Source organism: Delphinus delphis, chromosome 3 (genome assembly GCF_949987515.2).
Source record: "Delphinus delphis chromosome 3, mDelDel1.2, whole genome shotgun sequence".
NCBI classification, from domain to species: Eukaryota; Metazoa; Chordata; class Mammalia; order Artiodactyla; family Delphinidae; genus Delphinus; species Delphinus delphis.
Genome location: NC_082685.1, coordinates 23,344,686 through 23,363,768, shown reverse-complemented (window position 1 = coordinate 23,363,768; position 19,083 = coordinate 23,344,686). Strand labels below are relative to the sequence as shown.

The window sequence follows — 19,083 nt, the reverse complement described above, 5'->3', positions numbered from 1 at the left end:
TGTTGTTGTTGCTAACACACCTGTCGCTAGGTGCTGCGTAGGTTAAAAAGCAAATCAGTGAGGATTAGGTGAAACAACGCTGCTAATTATCAAGCTAAATTGTGACCTCACCAGTGATTTCATTGGCAAGGCTGGCTCCAAGGCTCGCCCTGCATGGAAGCACGTCTGTCTGCCCGCCCTGCCCCGCCCTGCCCCGCCCTGCCCTGCCCTGCCCTGCCCAGGCCCTGAGCGGATACAGTGAGAGAGCACTTCTGTTCTAAGTGGCCTGCTGCCTTGGCCCAGGGCTCCAGACATGTGAGGTTATTGAAATTGAACTTGGAGGACAGGATGCTTGGGGTGGCTGCTCCCTAGGCACATGAGAAACAGCAGGAGGGTATACTCCCATCCTTACCATGCAGTCAGACCTGACAGCCGGCAGGGCTCCCTCTAGCCACGGGATGCTCTAACCAGCATCTCTACTTCTTCATGACTTACCTCTCCATTCCCTCCTCATCTTCCCATCCTCAGGGCTGCTCCCCTCTTCCCAGAAGCCTGCAACAGCCTTCGTCATTGGTCCTATTACTTCCAGCATCTCCCCCACACCCCCTCCCATTTTCCATAATGCTCCCCAGGGAGTTTCTCAAAGGGATATGGAGCTCTACTACTCTCTTGCTCAAAAAACACTCTGTGGCAGAAATTAAACCAGAGCAATGCTATCCAGTTTGGGCAGAGCTGGGGGAGAAACGAATGCCGCTAGTGGAAGTGTGCACCGGAAAAGGGTTTTTGGAAAATAATTAGGCAATATCTGTTCAGATGAAAAACACACACGCTTGGCTTTGGCAATCTCAGTTTTTAGAAATTAAACCTTTAAAAATAAAAGTGTGAGTATGAAGGTTTGCAAGGATTATTTTTTCAAGAATTTTTGGCAGTAGGAAAAATTGGGGGAAAAATGGTCCATCAAGAAGGAAATGGTGAAATGCATTCTAATATAGCCCTACTATGGAGCATAAAAAGAATGGATGGTGAGATGTCTGTGATATGAATTAGACAAGAAGGCAAGTCACACAGATAGTTACATGGAGAGAGCCACATACACACACACACACACACATACACACGGACACACAAAACACCATCAATTTCCACTTTTCTGTATGCTATTTTGTGTCTGTATAGAATTAGGAGTGTCTAAAGATACATGATTGTTCATCCTACTTATGTTGATGGCCAAAAAAAAATGAGAGCGATTATTCATTGCTAACTTATCTTTGATTTGTTTCACTGGTTATCATGAATATCTACTGCTTTTGAAATTCTAAACGAAGAATTTAGTAAAAAGACGACAGAAAGAAAAGGAAGGAAAGAAAAAGAAGAAAGACCCCTCACCGCTGAGCTGCAGCTCCCCGAGTGTGGCTCTTCCCTCCAACACCCTTCTCCCCAGCCTGTTCCCACCCCCAGCACCGCAAGCGCCCCCACCCCCGCTTCTTCCTGAGCCTCTTGAAACTCAAACACACAGGTCACGGGTCATTTAAATTCTTGTCCCTCTTCACATACTATCTACTCTGCCAGCAACTCTCTCCCCTTCTCCACCTGGCCACACCCTCGGTGGCTCAGTCCAAATGCCACTTCCTCCAGCAGCCTAACCCTAACACCCAAGGTTGAGTGGGTCAGTCCCACCTCTGGGCATCCCACCATCCCACAAGCTCCCCTGTAACTTTCCGGAACCGCATCCCATCATATCCCATAGTAGGGTTTACACTCTGGCTGGTGAGGCATACGGAAGGCATGTCTCATCTCAGAAAGAATCAGTGCTTTGAGAACACACCTGGGGCCACTCACCTGCACATTGATACAGAGAAGCCACAATGCCAGATTTCTAGGGAAAGTCCCCTGATTTTTAAATGTTGGCAATGTATTCAGATGTTTTATTAAACTGTCTTCGGGACAACACTGTGAGAGTGAAAGAATTCTGCAAGATGAATCTGGCTTCGGGTCAGTCCTTTTGACATTTGTATGGAGTAACTGATGAGGCTGTCTCGCCACTAGAGTGGGAGACTCTTGAGGGCAGGAACTTGCCTGGGTAATGTCTGTCTTCCAGGCGTGGCACTAATTCAGCATACAGCTGCCTGAGGAAAGGAGGGAGGAAGGGAGGGAAATAAGGAGGAAGGCTGAAAGAAATGAAAAAAAACGACAGATCAGGCAATGCATTTCATCATTTACAAAAATGGCAAAGGAGGGCTTCCCTGGTGGCGCAGCAGTTGAGAATCTGCCTGCTAATGCAGGGGACACGGGTTCGAGCCCTGGTCTGGGAAGATGCCACATGCCACGGAGCAACTAGGCCCGTGAGCCACAACTACTGAGCCTGCGCGTCCTGAGCCCGTGCTCCGCAACAAGAGAGGCCACGACAGTGAGAGGCCCGCGCACCGCAATGAAGAGTGGCCCCCGCTTGCCACAACTAGAGAAAACCCTCGCACAGAAACGAAGACCCAACACAGCCAAAAATAAAAATAAATACATTAAAAGAAGGCTCAACATTTAAAAAAAAAATGACAAAGGAAAAAACATTTTCTGCCTTATTTGCAATTTAGAGGAACTGAATTTTGCCTACAGAGTACAGTGAAGTTCTCTGAATATTGTGGAAGTACTTGTTAGACGGTCCAAGTATCCAGACACTGAAGATGGATCTATTAAACAAGGGTAAGTGATTTTTAAATAGAACCTTCAGCTTTCAAAGAATTCTTCCCGTCTTTTACAATTACTACTAAGCTAGCAGATAATGAGGTCCAGGGTAAATAAGCCAGTGTTTTGGCCAAATTCTCCCATTCATTGTTTACTAATAATACAAACAACCCCATATCTCTAACATGGTATGGTCATCTATCTATTATCTCTGGAGTAGGTTCTTCCTGCAAACCTAGATCAGAATGATCACCATTCCCCTAGCTTTACAGATAAGGAAATCAAGGTCCAGGGAGGGGAAGTAACTTGCCCACGGCCACCCAGCTAGGAGGAGGCGAAGCAGGATTCCAACTAGATTTGGTGCCGTTGGAAATGCAGTGTTCTCTCCTGTAAATCAGTGCTAACCTGAATTTCAAGCATCCGCCTACACGATTGTTCCCTTGTCAAAGAACAATCATTATGATTGTTGGCCTTATCCCAATACCAACAGTAGTATTATTTAATTAACGTTTAACTAAACTCTCGTTTTAAAACAACAACAACAAAAATGATTTGTAAAGGGAAATTAATGTCACAGTATTAGTTACCAGCCGTAGATGGGTTCACTCTGAAAATAAGTAGAATGGAAGAAAGATTGTCCTTATCTCATGAGGTGCTGTTGCCTCCTGAAGACTGAAGCCTGGTGTTTGGTCCACAGGAGGTGAGCAATCATTGCCGAGGTATTAAAGTTGTGCCGAGACAGTGTCCTGGGTATAATGGCTTGATTATCAGGTCGCTGAAAAGGGAATAACTTTCTTGTCACGTGCCTAGATGTTACTTCACGGCCTGTCCAAGGGACTCTCTAAGGTTCTTTTTCTGGGAAGGGTTGTGCCACCACGGGGCAAAGCTTCCTTGGGCTGCCCAAAGGCCCCAAGGATTCTTAGCAAGCATCATTTTCCTAAGCCTCTTTGCAATTGTCCACACCAACGGTGTCAGCTCTAATTGTATCATTAACAATTATCCACAAGGTTTCCTCCCAGGCTTCTCAGTCTGCTGAGTCAGAGACTTTCTTCTATTCTCACACAGGAGACCAGCACCAGGGAACAAGAGGGGACTAACCTCTCCCAGAGTTTTATATCCACGGGCCCATTTATCTTCCCACCACCCTGAAATAAGGATGTTTAGCCCCAGTTGTCTGGTGGGGAGAGTGAGGCTCAGCTCAGAGAAGCGGGGAGAACTTGCCCCAGGATACACAGCTGGCCCAGGATAAAATGGGGGTCCCCACTAGCGTCTCCTACTGCCTGGGATATTTTCCACCCTCTGCCGCCACCCTCCTAGACCCTTCAGGCAGCCTGGCAGGAGACAGAACAAGGAACACACACTCCTTTATCAGAGAACTACAAAACCAGAAGAGACAGGAAAGGCAACTACACTCCCCTCATTTGCCAGGGAGGTGAATAGGGGACCCTAGAGGGGGAGCATCTGCTTAAAGTCACCCAGCAAGTGAGTGACATGCGGGGCTCAGGACCCTTGTTCTTGGCCGAGGCCCCAGGTCCTTTCTCTTCACTCTCCCACCCTCCCCACAAAGACTAAATCCATTTGCAAAAAGTCATGAGCTGCAAAGAGATGGAAAAGAGAAAATGTGCCAATTTTATCAACCTACCATACACACAAGCACTTTAATTTATGAACAGAAATAGCATTATGAGGAAGGCCTAACTATATTCAAAGTTTGTGGGTCTAATAAAGTTCATTTTTCTATTTAAATGATGGTGACTTTTATTTTCTAGGGTTGGAAGGTAGGTAGAGGATGGGGAGAAAAATGCACTTTGCACAGGCACAGTTCTAAAGAGAAATTATATTTATCTAGATTTTCCATGTCTGAGAATCAGATTGCCCTTCAGTAAAATGAAGATAAAATAGCATCTACTAAATAGGGTTGTGAGGATTGAATGAGTGAGTACACGTCAGTGCTTAGGACAGGGTCTGGTGTGTACTAAGCCCTCAGTAAGCATTGCCTGTTATTATTAGGAGGAGGAGAAACTATGAGTTTATATTTTTCTGAATACATTTAGGTCTTTTTTTTTTTTTTTTTTCCTATCGTATAAACACGCTCTTGTTTTAGGAAATCTGGGAAATGCCACAAAGTCAAGATATTGCTAAAGTGAGCCGAGAAGATAACAGCAGGATGCTGAGTTTCTCTGGCTGCGTCATGTCAGGGGCAGGAGAAGTGCGATCTGGAGGATGATAAACAGAAACTAGTTTGGGGTTTGGAGTCAGATGCACCAGGGGTCAAATGCTGACTGGGTCACTTAGTTGCTGCATGACCTTGGGCAGGCAACAATCTCCCCAACTCTTTCTCCATCTGTGAAGGGACGGGAGAGAGGGTGCGGGGAGGTAGAGATTAATTGAAAGCCTAGCAAGTTAAGGGTTTGGGGCAAAATGAGCTTTCAGTGTTTCTTTGGGGACAATTTAAAAATCCGACCCCTCCCCGCAAGAATCCAGTGTCAGTTCCAATTGTTAAGACACATGAGTCTACTACCCCTCACAATTCAAGGTTCATTCCTAGTCACTGGGAGAGGCGACCTTCTGAGCCGGCTGAGAGGTACCTACAGTCTCTGCCACTGCTTCCATTCCCGAACTTATTCACTAACTCAGCCAATATTTATTGTGTCCCTCCCTGTGTCAGGGGATCTTTAGGGCACCTGACACAGATCCGTGGGGGCATGACAAATCCCAGGGATTCTGAAATCAGACCTTTCTGGATCCAGACCTGGAGAGGCTGGGTCTGTGCTTCAGAGGGTCCCTGGAAGGTGCAGGGCGGCTCCAGGACGGAACTGATGTGGTCTCCCACCAGACTCCTTTTGTGACCTCAGGAAGGTGGCCACGCCTCTCTGAGCTGCAGGTACCTCTTTGGTGAAATAAGGTGTTGGAGTAGAAGGAGCTGAGGCATGTGGGGTATAGGAAAGAGCAGGGTATCTCGCACCCAAGGGCAATCCTGAGGAACAAGTGAAGTCCTGGATGTGAAAGCACTTTGCGAAGCCTACAGCTCAAGGTGTACTGTTTTTGCATCACCGCGGGGAGGGGTCTTCCTGCCGGTGGTAGCCTGCAACCCCCTCCCAAGGCTGGCACAAGCTCTGGGTTCAGCTCCAATGCCCCAACCCCTCCCCTAGAATGATTAACAGAATTCTGAATAATTGCTTCTAATTGTCTTCATCCTTACGGTAAAACAAACCTTGCTTATTCCCCACCAGGCAGCTGGGGGTGGGGCAGTTGGAAGAGAGTCTATATTCCTTAATTAAAAAATATAATTATGTCTGTTAAGTAACTCCCCAAATTTCCTTTTCCCCTCCTCGCCCATGCCCAGTCAACTGCATTTTGAATCTAACCCAATTTGGAGGCCACTACATAAGAGAGATTTCAGATTCCTGCCGAACTATTTGGGAATCCATAATGTAGCACGCGCTTCCTCTGTGCGCCCTAGCTACTAATTAAGCCCATCTCAGACTCAACAGTTCCATTTGTCTAATTGGAAGAAAATGGAAATAGTAGATACTTCATTGCTCTGAACAACTGCAGATGCCTTTCCTCCCACCTTTACAGCAACTTCTGCCCCAGGCAAAATACAGACATTTTTAGAGTCAGCCAAACCCTGATGTGAATCTCTGCCAGGTATTTACTAGTTGTGAAAAACTCTTATCAAGTCTTAAGCTTCAATTTTCTCCTCCTTAAGGAGGAATGAAGGCCTTTCCACCACAGGGTTGCTTAAGGTATAGGTCGGAGCTGAACGGTAGTTTAAAGCTCATCTTAGTCCAGTTCAGTATGGGTAGTTTTCCTGGTTTTACAGATGGGCAAACTGAGAAGGGATGGGGTGGGGGCGGGCAGAGACATGTGAATGGCTGGGCAAGATGCCCTTGGTGCTGTCCTGGATGTCTGGATTGACTCCACAGAACTGCAGCCACCCAGCTTCCTGGAGCCACCTCTTCCAGGGAGCCTTTTGGGTCTTTCTGTGCAGACACCTCAGGGCTTGGGCCCTGCTCGTGGGAACCTCTTGCCACTACAGGCTGGGATTGGGAAGGTACCAGCAAGCTGTGCCCAAGGTCTGGGAAACGGGAGATACGCCTTGCTGTTTGTCTAGACGTTTCTTCTTCCCTTGATCCCCATCCTTCACTTGACAGAGTTGTCAATCTGCTTCCTTCTGAAGAGGTGGGTAGTTATACCCGTTTTGCAGAGAGGGCAAGAAAAGGCTCAAAAAAGTTATCTCCTCATGCCTCAAATTATCCAACTTTGTATCAGTGGATCCCAGATGTGTGTGATGTCAGGCAGATCTATTGAAAAGGGTGGTAAAAAATACTATCAACAAGGATTTAAGAAACGATAATAACAGCCAACATTTACTGAACGCTAGACACTCCCATACTGAGGAAACGGTGGTGCCGAGAGGTGGAGTGATTTATCCAGAGTCCCACAGGAAATAAGTGGCTCAGCCCTGTTTAAACCCTCCAGGAGACTGGAAGCAGAACCTTTACAGTCACTCCTGGGTGGGGTGCCTGAGGCAGCCACACTCTTGTGTTACCTGCTTTTTTTTTTTTTAGCGCTACGCGGGCCTCTCACTGTTGCGGCCTCTCCTGTTGCGGAGCACAGGCTCCGGACGCGCAGGCTCAGCGGCCATGGCTCACGGGCCCAGCCGCTCCGCGGCCTGTGGGATCTTCCCGGACCGGGGCACGAACCCACGTCCCCTGCATCGACAGGCGGACTCTCAACCACTGCGCCACCAGGGAAGCCCTTTTACCTGCTTTTTATAAGGCTTCTCACTTAGTCCTCACCAGCCACCCTATATACTGGGCATCTTTTCTAAAAAGAGGTTACTAAGGCCCCCAGCGCAGTGATGGTGGCAAATGGCAAACAGTAGGGCCTGGATTTGAATACGGAACTACTGATGGAGCGCGGAACTTACGACTCTTTCCCCTTTCGCAACTCTCACACCTGCTGTGGCCAGAAACAACTACGTCTCCATGAACTGGCCCACTCCTCTCCGAGGCTGTGGGACCTGCAGAGAGGCACAACATCTGCCTCCATTTCTTCCCCCCTCCTCCGAGGATGTCTCCGTTGTGGGCTACTTCCAGGGGGACCTTGTCGAATCAGACTCCGCCCACAGCAAATTTCAGGCCAACCTCTCTCTTGTCTGCGCCTCGGCTTCATCTGTAAAATGGGGAGCCATGAAAGCTCAGGCTTCAGGTAGCTTAACGTACTCTGTGTAGCGCTTTGGCAAAGGTCCCTTCTCTTCAGACTGGGTCCTGAACTCAGTGGGCGGGGGCCATAGCAAACTGATTGGAGCGTCCAGAACTTCACAAGCAACGGATCTGCACCCCCCACCCCCCAATAACCTCAAGCAGCGACCCCGAATGCCCGTCTACTCGCCTTCCTGCTCTGTAACTCGAAAAGTGATCTCTCAAATGCCCGGAAATATGCCCGCCCTGGTGAGGTCTGATCTTCCCCATTCCTACTCCGCACTGCACAGGTAAGAAAAATGAGCCCAGAGAGGAGCAGCCTTTTGCCCGAGGTCACACAGCGAAGGACTGGGGCAGGGTGGGGGATGGTGGGGGAGCGGTGTTGTGGAATTCCAGGCGGACGTTGGCGCCCGCTTGTCTGCCCGCTTCTGATACCCGGGTTCGGGAGAATAGGCTGCTAACGAGCGGCCCATTAGGAGGAATTGTCACTCCTCTGGGAGCGAGGTTGTCCCATTAGGGCGAATTGTCATTCCTCCTGGAGCGAGGTTGTCCCGGCTCCGCGCAGGCTGAGTGCCGGGGCCGAGAGCAATTAACGCGGCTCCGGCGCGGGCAGCCGCCTCTGCCCCGGGCAGCGGGGGCGGGGCGGGGCGGGGGCGGGGCGCCCGGCGCGGCTGGAGCCGGTCACCCGGCGCAGCCCCTTCCCCCGGAGCCCGCCTTTCATCTCCCCGCGCCTGGCGCCTGCCCGCACCCCTGGCCCGTCTACAGCCCCCTCCTCCGCCCCTCCCCCGCCTCCTCCGGGCCGCCGGGATCCAGCGATCGGTCCTGAGGCTGCAGACGCCGCGGTCCGCGCGCTGTCCTTCACGGTTTTCGCCTTGGGACTTGCGGTGCGCGTGCGCGGCTGTTCCACGCAGGCCCCGGGCGCGTGCGAAATGCCCGGGGCGCGCGCTAAGGTGGAGTGCGGCGGGTCTGCGCGCACCCGCCGGTGCCGTGAGGGGAAATGCCCGGGTCCACCACTTCCTACCTGCGTGACCCGGCCGCAGAATTAGCGCTTCCTGGCTTTAGGCTTTTCATCTGTAAAATGGGGAAAAAAATTTCTGCCCGGAGCGATGTGTTGGAAGAAACGAATGAAATCATGGAGGACAGGTCCAGGTACTAAAGCAGAGGTGACGCTTAGTGGTGACTGAGTTATGATTGGAACCTCACGTTTCTGCCTGCGTATATGTCACCGGGAACTAACCTTTACTGAATGCTCCCTAAGTGCCAAAGACAGACCTCCGCTAAGGGACTATAAACTTTTCAGGGCGAGCCGAATTCTCAGTCCCAGAGATTTTACAAAGAACCCACCGTGAACTACGTGAAAGGGGGCAAAGTGCCTCATTTTGGATATCTGGCAAAGAGGAAGCATTAGATACATTGTTGCTGCTTTTGATATACAATGATATGGTGGAGCTTTTTTGGATCGCCTACACCTGCTAGTTATCTTATGTAGCCCCTTGAACTGAATTGCGGCAAGAGCCATCCTGATTAGGGGTTCTCTCTCATTTTAGAGGGAAAAAAATATTGGGCTAAGGGAGGGGAAGGAACGCGACCAAGGGCACGCGGCCAGGAAAAGGTGTATACAACATTCTGAAAACGCAGCTAACGCAGCACCAGATGCACAGACGGGGTTTTCCACAAAGGGCTAGAACTGTGTTGAGGTTCCACTCTTTTCACAGCAGAAGAGACACCCTTTCCTGAATTGTCCCAACCTCAGCTGGCAGAAAACAAGATGGGCAGGCTGGTTGCTCCCTGGACATCTCTCCTGTTCATGGCCAGAGCTTGGCAACCTCCCTTGGAACACCAGTTGTTTGTTTAATCTCTACTATTTTCTCATTGCTGGCTTTACAATTTTTGTCCTTTGCCTGGACATCAGGACCAAAGAGTAGGGAGGGGAACCTACCTTATCCTCTCCCAGAAAACTTCATCAAAATAAAAGAGCTCTCTCTACTAGTACTAATTAAAACAAACAAGCAAACAAAAAACCCCAGGAATGAGCTTGCATGCCCCCTAATTGACAAATATTAACAAGGAGTTTTCAAGAACAATTATCAAACAGTGGCTGGGTACGTTTTGGCAGCAGAGGGCTAAACGAATTTCAGGTTTGCTTCCAAAATATGTAGCCTGCACCTTGCTAGTTTCCTCTAGGAGGCAGAGAACTTAATCTGGGTTTACCTGTACTGTATTTGAGATGCATATCGAGCCAACTATCATCAGGTATGACTCAAGGGGAAAATGCATAAGGCATATATCTCCAGATAACTTTCCTAGTTTTTTTTTTTTAAATAACTTTCTCTGAACTTCCAGTTTGTTGATAGTGGTGGGAGAAGGGGGTTTTAGAAGGCTGTAGTTAGAACTTCTTTACTTTTAAACTTTTATTCAGGACCCTTTCTAATCAAATTGAATTAAGTGGCCAATGCAGATTGTTTTTATCCTCTAGGATTCAGATAACACCTATTCTGGTTATCCTAGGCCAGCACAGTTTCACTCCAGGCAGAGGTTTGGGGTGAAGGGAGGTGCTCTGGGAAGTGGATCTGGGGGTCAAGTCTCTAAAAGTCGTGAATGGGGAAGTAGCTCCAAGCTCTGGGCATCTCAGTAATTAAAAACAGTGTCCCTTCCTTCCAAGGCTTTGGGAACTGTTTAGCAAGCATCTGCTGTGTGCAAGTCCCTGAGCCGGGTCACTTCTATTCACCTCATCACTTGCGGGATAATCGCTCAGATATAGGAAAAGGCAGCCGCAGCCTGGAAAGAGTCATTTGAAGAAATAGGTGTTGGCCCAGCGGCCTGCAGAGAGATTGGAGGCCTCTGCACATTGGAAGTTCGGGCGCTCTCCCCTTTCCCATACTGAGACAGTCATCACTAAGGCTTTGAGATGTAATTACCCAGGGTATAATTTGAAGTGGGGTGGGGATATCTATACTTTTTTTTTTTAACCAGGTGCAATGAATAAAAATGTCCTTCCCCAAAAGATACACGGGTCCGGGGTGGGCAAACTTGGCACCCAGTTCTGACACTTGCAAGGGTGTGTGTGTGGGGGTGGTGGTGGTGGGAAGCACTAGATATTATCTATGCCTTTTCCTCACTCCTCCTCCGCCTTGAAGGCAAATACTGGCACCCAAACACACGACCAACACCGGCTCAGACAAACTCATGAACACACAATGCACGCAGTCTTGAGAAAAAGGTCGGATCCGGAGGTCCAGAGAGGAGATGCAGGGAAAAGAAAACTCGAGGATTCCAAGTTTCTAAGAGTGCGCTGGTTTTGTTTTCGAGTGGAAGAGATGGAAAGCTCTGGTTTAAATCTTCCAGTTGGAACTACTTGGGAGAGGGCAGCCGTGACCACCTACCTCTCTGGCTCGTTCCGGCCCCTCTCCTAAGGGAATTATAGTAATAGCGGACGCCGTCGAGCACTTGCTGAGAGCGAAATACCTGCTTTTCTAAGCGCCATGCATGTAGTATTTCTTTTAGCAGGGATGCTGGCCCTTCCTTTCAGTGCTGGCCCCTAAAACTGTTACGTTCGCCCAGTTTCGACCCATAGTAGGAGCTTAATAAATGTTTTTGCCATGTCACTTGCAGATTTTAAACATGTTCTGGCGCGGAGTACCTTTTAAAAAGAGGGGTCAACAGAGAGAAGAAATGGGGCTCCGCGAACTTCCTCTTTAAATAATCGGCCTTAATTACGCCTTAGACTTTTCAGTTTTGGCGTGATTATAACCCTTGAGGGATCGCCTGATAACAACTCTGCTGACTGCTCCTGTAATTAACTCCTAATTTATTTCAAACAGAAAAAAAAAAAAAAAAAAAAAAAGGCCCCAGCCTCTTCCGGAAGAGCCAATCGGAGGCGAGCGTCCGTGGCGTCAGCGCCAGGGCCGGCTCGGATTGGCTGAGCCGAGTCTCTCACTTCCCCTTGGAGGAAAGGCACGGCTGCCGGCGCGCCCCTCCCGTCTCCCCCCAAAAAAGTTTGAGTCGCAGCTGCCTGGTTGCCAGCGGAGTCGCGCGCCGGGAGCTACGTAGGGCAGAGAAGTCATGGCTTCTCCGTCCAAAGGCAATGACCTGTTTTCGTCTGATGAGGAGGGCCCGGCGATGGTGGCCGAGCCGGGCCCGGGGCCTGGGGGTGCCGACGGGGCCGCGGAGGAGCGCCGCGTCAAGGTCTCCAGCCTGCCCTTCAGCGTGGAGGCGCTCATGTCGGACAAGAAGCCGCCCAAGGAGACTTCCCCACTGCCAGCCGAAAGCGCCTCCGCCGGGGCCACCCTGCGGCCACTTCTGCTGCCGGGACACAGCGTCCGGGAGGCGCACAGCCCCGGGCCGTTGGTCAAGCCCTTCGAGACAGCCTCGGTCAAGTCGGAAAATTCAGAAGACGGAGCGGCGTGGATGCAGGAACCGGGCAGATATTCGCCGCCGCCAAGTGAGTGCCTGCAGAGGCCGGGACCAGGGGTAGGAGGGTGCGCGGGGTACAGGAGGGAACTGGGGGTCAGTATTCCAAGCTAGGGGTACGGAGACCCCTCTGTACTATGCGCCCTGAAAAAGCAAGCATTACAAGTCCTTGGCCCCTTAATATCCCCAGAGTTCAGCGCGCCCACGGCATCCAAGATACCTTCTGGGTAATATCCGCGCAGCGCGTGTTTGGGATCCCCTAGCTGTACAGAATATTCGACACGAATGCCAACGCCCTGATCGTTGAAGGGAGAACCCAGCTGGGTTTGCGGGGTCGCTTGGGTATCCGTTTCTCTAGCCCTCAGCCCTAGGCCACTTCGCTTTTTTTTTCACTGTCCCTCGGGGTCTCAGTCTGGGGAATGAAGAAGGATACACGTTTAAAGAGCACCGGAATATATGCCAGGCAGAGGCAGAGTGTCTAACTGCCTTTCAAAGTTCACAACCCTGCGAGGTGTGCCCTCACTATAAAGATGAACTAATTAAAATCTAACCCGATTTTGGGTAGAAATGATCATCTTCCATTGGTCCCGCGGGTATCGAAGCACGGTAACGCGGAGGGATGGCGGCAGAGACTCATGCGGCGAGGAAATGTCTCCCGGTCGTCCCGGCGGCCAGCCCCGTCGCTTCGCTGGGAGCGGGCTGGGGTCAGCAGCGTGGGGCTCCGCTTGGCTCAGAGTAATAATTAACAGCATTCCAGCAGCGCTTCAGTTTACAAAGTGATGCTTATTAGTTCACCAGATCCCGATCATCGCTGGAACCCCGAAGTGTGGGCAGAAGCCCGGGACCTGTGGTTATCCCAGTTTTCAGACATGCATACTTTGAGGACTGAACTTGCTTGAGCCAGGTCACCAACAATGGCTGAATTGGGCAAGGGGCCCCGGTGTCCAAGCCCCAACCCTGGCCACCTTGATCCCTCTCCCCAGACAGACCAAGCAGAGGGCCGAACACCTGCACCCCGCTTCCTGCCAATGAGGAAGGAGAACTGAGAGTCGCAGGAGAGCTGATTTCTCTTCCAGCGTTTACGTCCAGTTTTGGGCCCTGGGTCCTCTTGCGATATGGGGAAGCCATTCCCTGTAGCTCCTTTTACTTCTGTCTCCCAGCCTTTAAGATTTCTCTATCTGCACTCTGCCTCTAGGAAAGGCGAGAGAGAGGATGCCTGCGTAGGGACTTTTTCGAAAGCTGGGAGCATCACATTTTACCCCATTCCCATCAGCCCTGAAAACTCGAGATGCAAAGTATTTTGTGAACAAAACAAGGCCATATAACCAGGCATCAGTGGCTGTCCCCTCTGGCTTCTTCTCTCCACCCTGTTAGAAACTCCCAAAGATTCAAAGGGCGTGGAGATTAAGGACTCAAAGAATTTAAACTCAAGTTTGCACAGTACTTTATAGCACTTTTCACCGCATTATCTTATCTGATCTCCGTGTGGCTGAAGCTGGCCTCCCGGTAACAGATGAGGACATTTCAACAGAGTTCAGAGGAATCTGCACACATCGAGTTTGGGCTTGACAAGAAAGACTTGGGGACATTTAATGATCACCTATCTGATGGCAGACAAGACTCTGGGCATTCTAAAATTTGGTACTCTGAACCACACTGCAGGATCAGTATTAGTTACCCATTTTATCGATGGTGAAATAGAGGCTTAGAAACTTTAAGGGACTTAATTTGTTTGACAGATATTGAGTGCCTGTATATGCCTAGGCCTGGGTCAATTCCCAGCTGCGCATCAAGGATTCAGGCTTTACAGGGAGTGGTGTCCAGAGGTCAGACATTTCCACTTTCTTAGGTTCCTGGGGTTCTGTAAGCATGCCTGCCAGGGCCCAGGGTAAGGCAGCCGTGGGCCCTGGATGTGACCCTTCCATGAGAAAAGTAGGAGATTCTGAGAAAGGATTTAATTTTTTTTAAAAAAGTGGGTCATTGGTGCTTTGGGCCTGGAGATGGCCTCAGGAGCCCTGTGGTAGGAGCGGTGGGTCCGGGGGAGCCTAGCGACAGAGCCTGGGGCAGGAGGAAGCCACCTGCCCAGGCCCGGGTTTTGTTATTCTCAGGAGGCCGTAGGATAAATGCTGTTTTGCTTTGTATAATCGCACCCTTCCTCAGGCTGCTTTAAAATGGGGAGGAGAGTGGGAGGGTGGAGAGAGGTGCGCTGGGAGGGACGCTTTGATACACACATGAGATCCCGTCACCTGGATTTCATAATTCAAATGCAGCCCCTAGGAGCAGCCGGAAGGACCGTGCCCAGGCACAGAATCACTTCCAAACATAGAGCAGAGGCAAGTGTAGATTCTAGGAGCTTGGTATCTGAGCTGTGGCCACTGGATCCTCCCAGCTAGCCAGGTCACGTTTGTGAAGGGTGAGAATTTCACAGGTCCCTGAGTCTCTGATTGTTGTTATTTTATTTGTAAATTAAGAAGTAGGCACCCCCAGCTCTCTGGCTTACTTAGGGATTAGCATATGCAAAAGTCTACACTCCTGTGGTAGTTTCTTACCCATCTCTCTCCCAGATTTCTGTTTTTTGATTGATGGCAGAACCCACTACCTCTTTCATTTTTAGCCACTTAAAAGTGATGGTTAATAATGTCACATTAGGACAAATCCATTTCTTGTTGGAAATGGAGGCTGGGTTGGGACTTGTGCTGTGTCACCCTCAAGTATGAAGTGTAAACTCTCTCTTGGGCCACCAAAGTAACTAAACAAGAAATGCTACATTCTCCCTTTGGAGTGCTTTGGAGTTACTACGGTGGCTACATTTGGAAAATTAGCATAGCTCATAAAAGCCAAATGCAGAAAATGAATTGTTTAGCATCTGTCCCTCAGCTCCACCCCAACTTCCTTTAAGGAAAAACCCGAAGTTAGTTGATGCTATGGAATCACAAGGATGCCCTGTCCTATGATTTCCTATAATTGAACCCATTTTAAATATGGAGTCTGGATGCTGTAGGCATACCTTTATTTTGCTTGTTATTCCTTCTTTCTAAATTCCAGCAAGAAGCTAATCATTTACACATTGCCTCCAAACCATAGAATGGGTAGGAGAGATGGCTAAAATGTCATCACATGCTCTCAATTCAGGAGGCAGCATGATTTCCCCTGACATTTACATTTATGGGCGAGCTAATTTTTCCCTCCTTCTTAGTAAAGTTTATATTACAGAAGCACCCAGCCAAGAAAGTTATCCCACATCCAGATCTGTAAAATGATGTTCAGGTTTTATAATCTGTAGACTGGAGGGAATGACATCTGTGTGGTTGTTTATTGCATGAGGCTGCTCACCAATCCATAGATGCTATTAATTTACTGCAGACCTTATCGGCACGATTATCCTTCACAAATATGTTGATGCAATCCAACTTCTCCTGGTGCAGAGAGGGGATGGACCCAGTTCATAAGACCCTTTTCATTTTCCTTCTCATATGTGATTATCTCGGTGTCCTAGGGATGTGAGGATTATCATGAGCCCAGCCCCCCATTTTTAAGATAAGCAATATCAAGAAGAGATGGGGTTTTGTTTCTCAGAGAACCCTCAGCTCTCTTGACTTATGAGGGGTCTGTTCATATTTCATTATCTCTGATGCTGTTTGTTTTCCATATAGAAAGTTCTGTTACACCATAAAACTCCCAAACTTTTGGGAAAAGATTCAATTTTTTAAAAACAAAACAATTTATCCATTTAAGTATGGTCCTTCTCTATCCCTCCCCCCCCCCAAAATCCAACCACACATGGTTTTGACCAAGGTACCTCTTTGAAAGATGAAGAGGGAAGACCCCACCCCCCCATGGACACACCTGGCGAGAAAGCCACTTTCTTTTGCTAACTCACTCCCCATTCTCTGTTCCCTAGGACACATGAGCCCCACCACCTGCACCCTGAGGAAACACAAGACCAATCGGAAGCCACGCACACCCTTCACCACCTCCCAGCTCCTCGCTCTGGAGCGCAAGTTCCGCCAGAAACAGTACCTCTCCATCGCAGAGCGGGCAGAGTTCTCCAGCTCTCTGAACCTCACAGAGACACAGGTCAAAATCTGGTTCCAGAACCGAAGAGCCAAGGCGAAAAGACTGCAAGAGGCCGAACTGGAAAAGCTGAAAATGGCTGCAAAACCTATGCTGCCCTCTGGCTTCAGCCTCCCTTTCCCCATCAACTCGCCCCTGCAAGCAGCCTCCCTATACGGCGCGTCCTACCCTTTCCATAGACCTGTGCTCCCCATCCCGCCCGTCGGACTCTATGCGACTCCCGTGGGATATGGCATGTACCACCTGTCCTAAGGAAGACCAGCTCAATAGACTCCGGGATGGATGTTTGTTTAAAAGCCTTCCCCCTCCCTCTCCAAGAAGACAGTCCCGCTCTGCAAACCTTGCATGCACCACCCTCAGCGGCTAGATCGACAGGGCCACAGACATAGTTGAAATTGGTTCTTTTGACTGGAGACACCCAAACCCCGTTTTCTTGGTGTAATCTTCCAGATGCCAGCCCCCCTTCTCCTTTCACAAGATTGGCTCTGATGGTTTTTATATATAAATATGTATATAATAAAATATAATACATTTTTATACAGCAGACATAAAAATCAAATTATTTTGAAAGGTAAAATTTATATACATATATATATAAATATATATATATGTCTTTTTTCTCTATATATCACCTTCCTAAAAGAGACTGCTTAATTAAGTCTACCTGTTGTCTTTTTCTTATGGGGGAGACAAATTATTTGCTAAAATTGCTGAAATCTGATCATTTGGATCACTGACTTGCAAACATTAGAATTAGACACTGTGTGCATAGGCAGTAGATATGGAAAGATTCCTCCCAGAGAAGGGGACACATCATGTTTTTGCATTTTTTACGTGCATTTAAAAACTCACTAGATATGACCATATTTGGCCCTGTTTTTTTCCCCCTTCTCCACCTTGTTTGTTACACATTGTTCAAAGTTTTTGTAAGATCAATAAAAGGGGGATGAGAAGAATCCTGAGAGTGCCTCGGGGTAAGGTGGAAAATGGAAGTCCTTCCTAATTCCTCTCAAGGCTGTTGCTTAACTGCATTTCAGATAATTGGAGAGTGAAAAGTTAGAGCATGTCGGGAGGAATTGATGGTTTCCGTGAACCACTAAGTACATCAGTCCTCACACATTTGAAAAGGTGATTTGGGTGGATGTGTGTGTGTAGTTAATTGTCTGCTTAAAAATTATGAATATCTTGTAACCATTATCTATACTAAATATTCCTGAACAATGAATAGATCTAAAAAGAAAAAAAATCATGCTTTCTCTGTGTGTGTACCTGTTGTATGTGCTAAACTTATTAGAAAAATTTATATACTTTTTAACATGTTGGGGGCAGAGGGTAAAGCCATGTTTTGACTTGATAAAAAATGGTGTTGTCAGACAGCCCATATAGCTCCTTGGTATTTCATTTTTCTATCCAGCTCCCCCTCCCCCATCCAAGTATACTTTTATCCCTTTGAAAGGGTGCCTTGTATAATTTTATATATTTTATTGAAGAGTTATTTCTTATCTCTTATTCTGAATTAAATTAAACGTTTTATTGCAGTAAAGTCTGTCCAAAGTCACAATTATTTTTAAGAGGTGCTCTCTGTTCTTTAGCCGGTCTTAGCCCAGAAATGCCACCCAGATGGGGGAGGGGGGCTGGTGATTTTTATGATGATTTTAATGGGAATCAATCCAGAGCTGTGGCCAGATTCAGCCCGGGGTAGGGAAGTCTACAGCAAATAGCAAAAGACTTTGAAATGCTTCCTCTGGCAGCTTGTGTTACTCATGGAAAATTGCTATTAGGAGTTTTTCAAATTCCAGTGAAAGATGAGCTTAGAAGTGGCAGGGCCCAGGGATCGGCCAGAATCTGAGGGGTTTGTGGATGATTGCGGGGGTGGGGGGGGCGGGAATCTTGAACTTGAAATCTCTCAGCTACCACAACAACAAGCTTCGAGCTGAGGGAAGGGACCTATATAGTTCTTTGCAAATGTAGATGGTAACTAGATGCGTTCACTGAGGGGGAGAGGGGGGTAGATGGATGCCTGCTGCCCTTTTCAGGACTGTGTCAAATCACATTCCGTTTACCATTCCTAGCTCCTTCCAAGGAGATCGGCCTTGAACAAATGCTCTTTTCGGTTTGTAGGGGGGAAGGTAGTTCATTCAAGTTCCCTTTGCTTTGCAGCCTGCCTTTCCACTGGTTACAGAACGGGGGTCAGGCTTGGGTTTTGAGTCATCACCATGAAAATAAATTGGTGATGGGTGGGGGAGGCGGGGAAGAATCTTAAACTCCACTTTCTGTCGCACAAAGAAACCAAGTGGCCATTGATGATGACTTTCCGAGGGCTGTTTTCGGATGAGAAGCTCGAGTGACCTGGGAACGAGTTGGAAGGGAGTCGAGAACTTCCTGTTGCGGAGCCTGAGCGGTGGGGAGATTGGCACCTGGCACCTACTAGGACTAGCGCTTTAGTCCCAGCTTCCTTTGTGCCGACACCCAGTTTAGAGGTGGGCGCCGGAAACTCCATTTTTCCGGTGGGGCAGAGGCTCCCAAGGTCGGTCGGTGAGTTTCTCCTACGGAGTGTGATCCAAACCCAGGGATCTGCTCCGAAGCTGGGGTCCGACCGATTTCTTCCAGCTCGGCCCCCGAGCTGGAGTGAACCGCAGGAACGTCCCAAACCTCCCCGAGTGTGCCCTGGCCATCCCGCTGGGCCACCCCAGCCATCCTCATTTGTGGGATACGTTTTCCAAAGGCCAAA

At 48.8% G+C, this 19,083-nt stretch overlaps 1 protein-coding gene across 1 annotated transcript; it reads left to right on the top strand.

Annotated features, from left to right (window-relative positions):
* The first annotated feature begins 11,886 nt into the window (after window positions 1-11,886).
* On the top strand, window positions 11,887-17,885 carry MSX2 (msh homeobox 2). Its single transcript, XM_060006785.1, has 2 exons — window positions 11,887-12,309; window positions 16,180-17,885. The coding sequence occupies exons 1-2, from the start codon at window positions 11,931-11,933 to the stop codon at window positions 16,602-16,604; spliced, it is 804 nt and encodes a 267-aa protein (XP_059862768.1). The 5' UTR covers window positions 11,887-11,930; the 3' UTR covers window positions 16,605-17,885.
* Window positions 17,886-19,083: the final 1,198 nt, after the last annotated feature.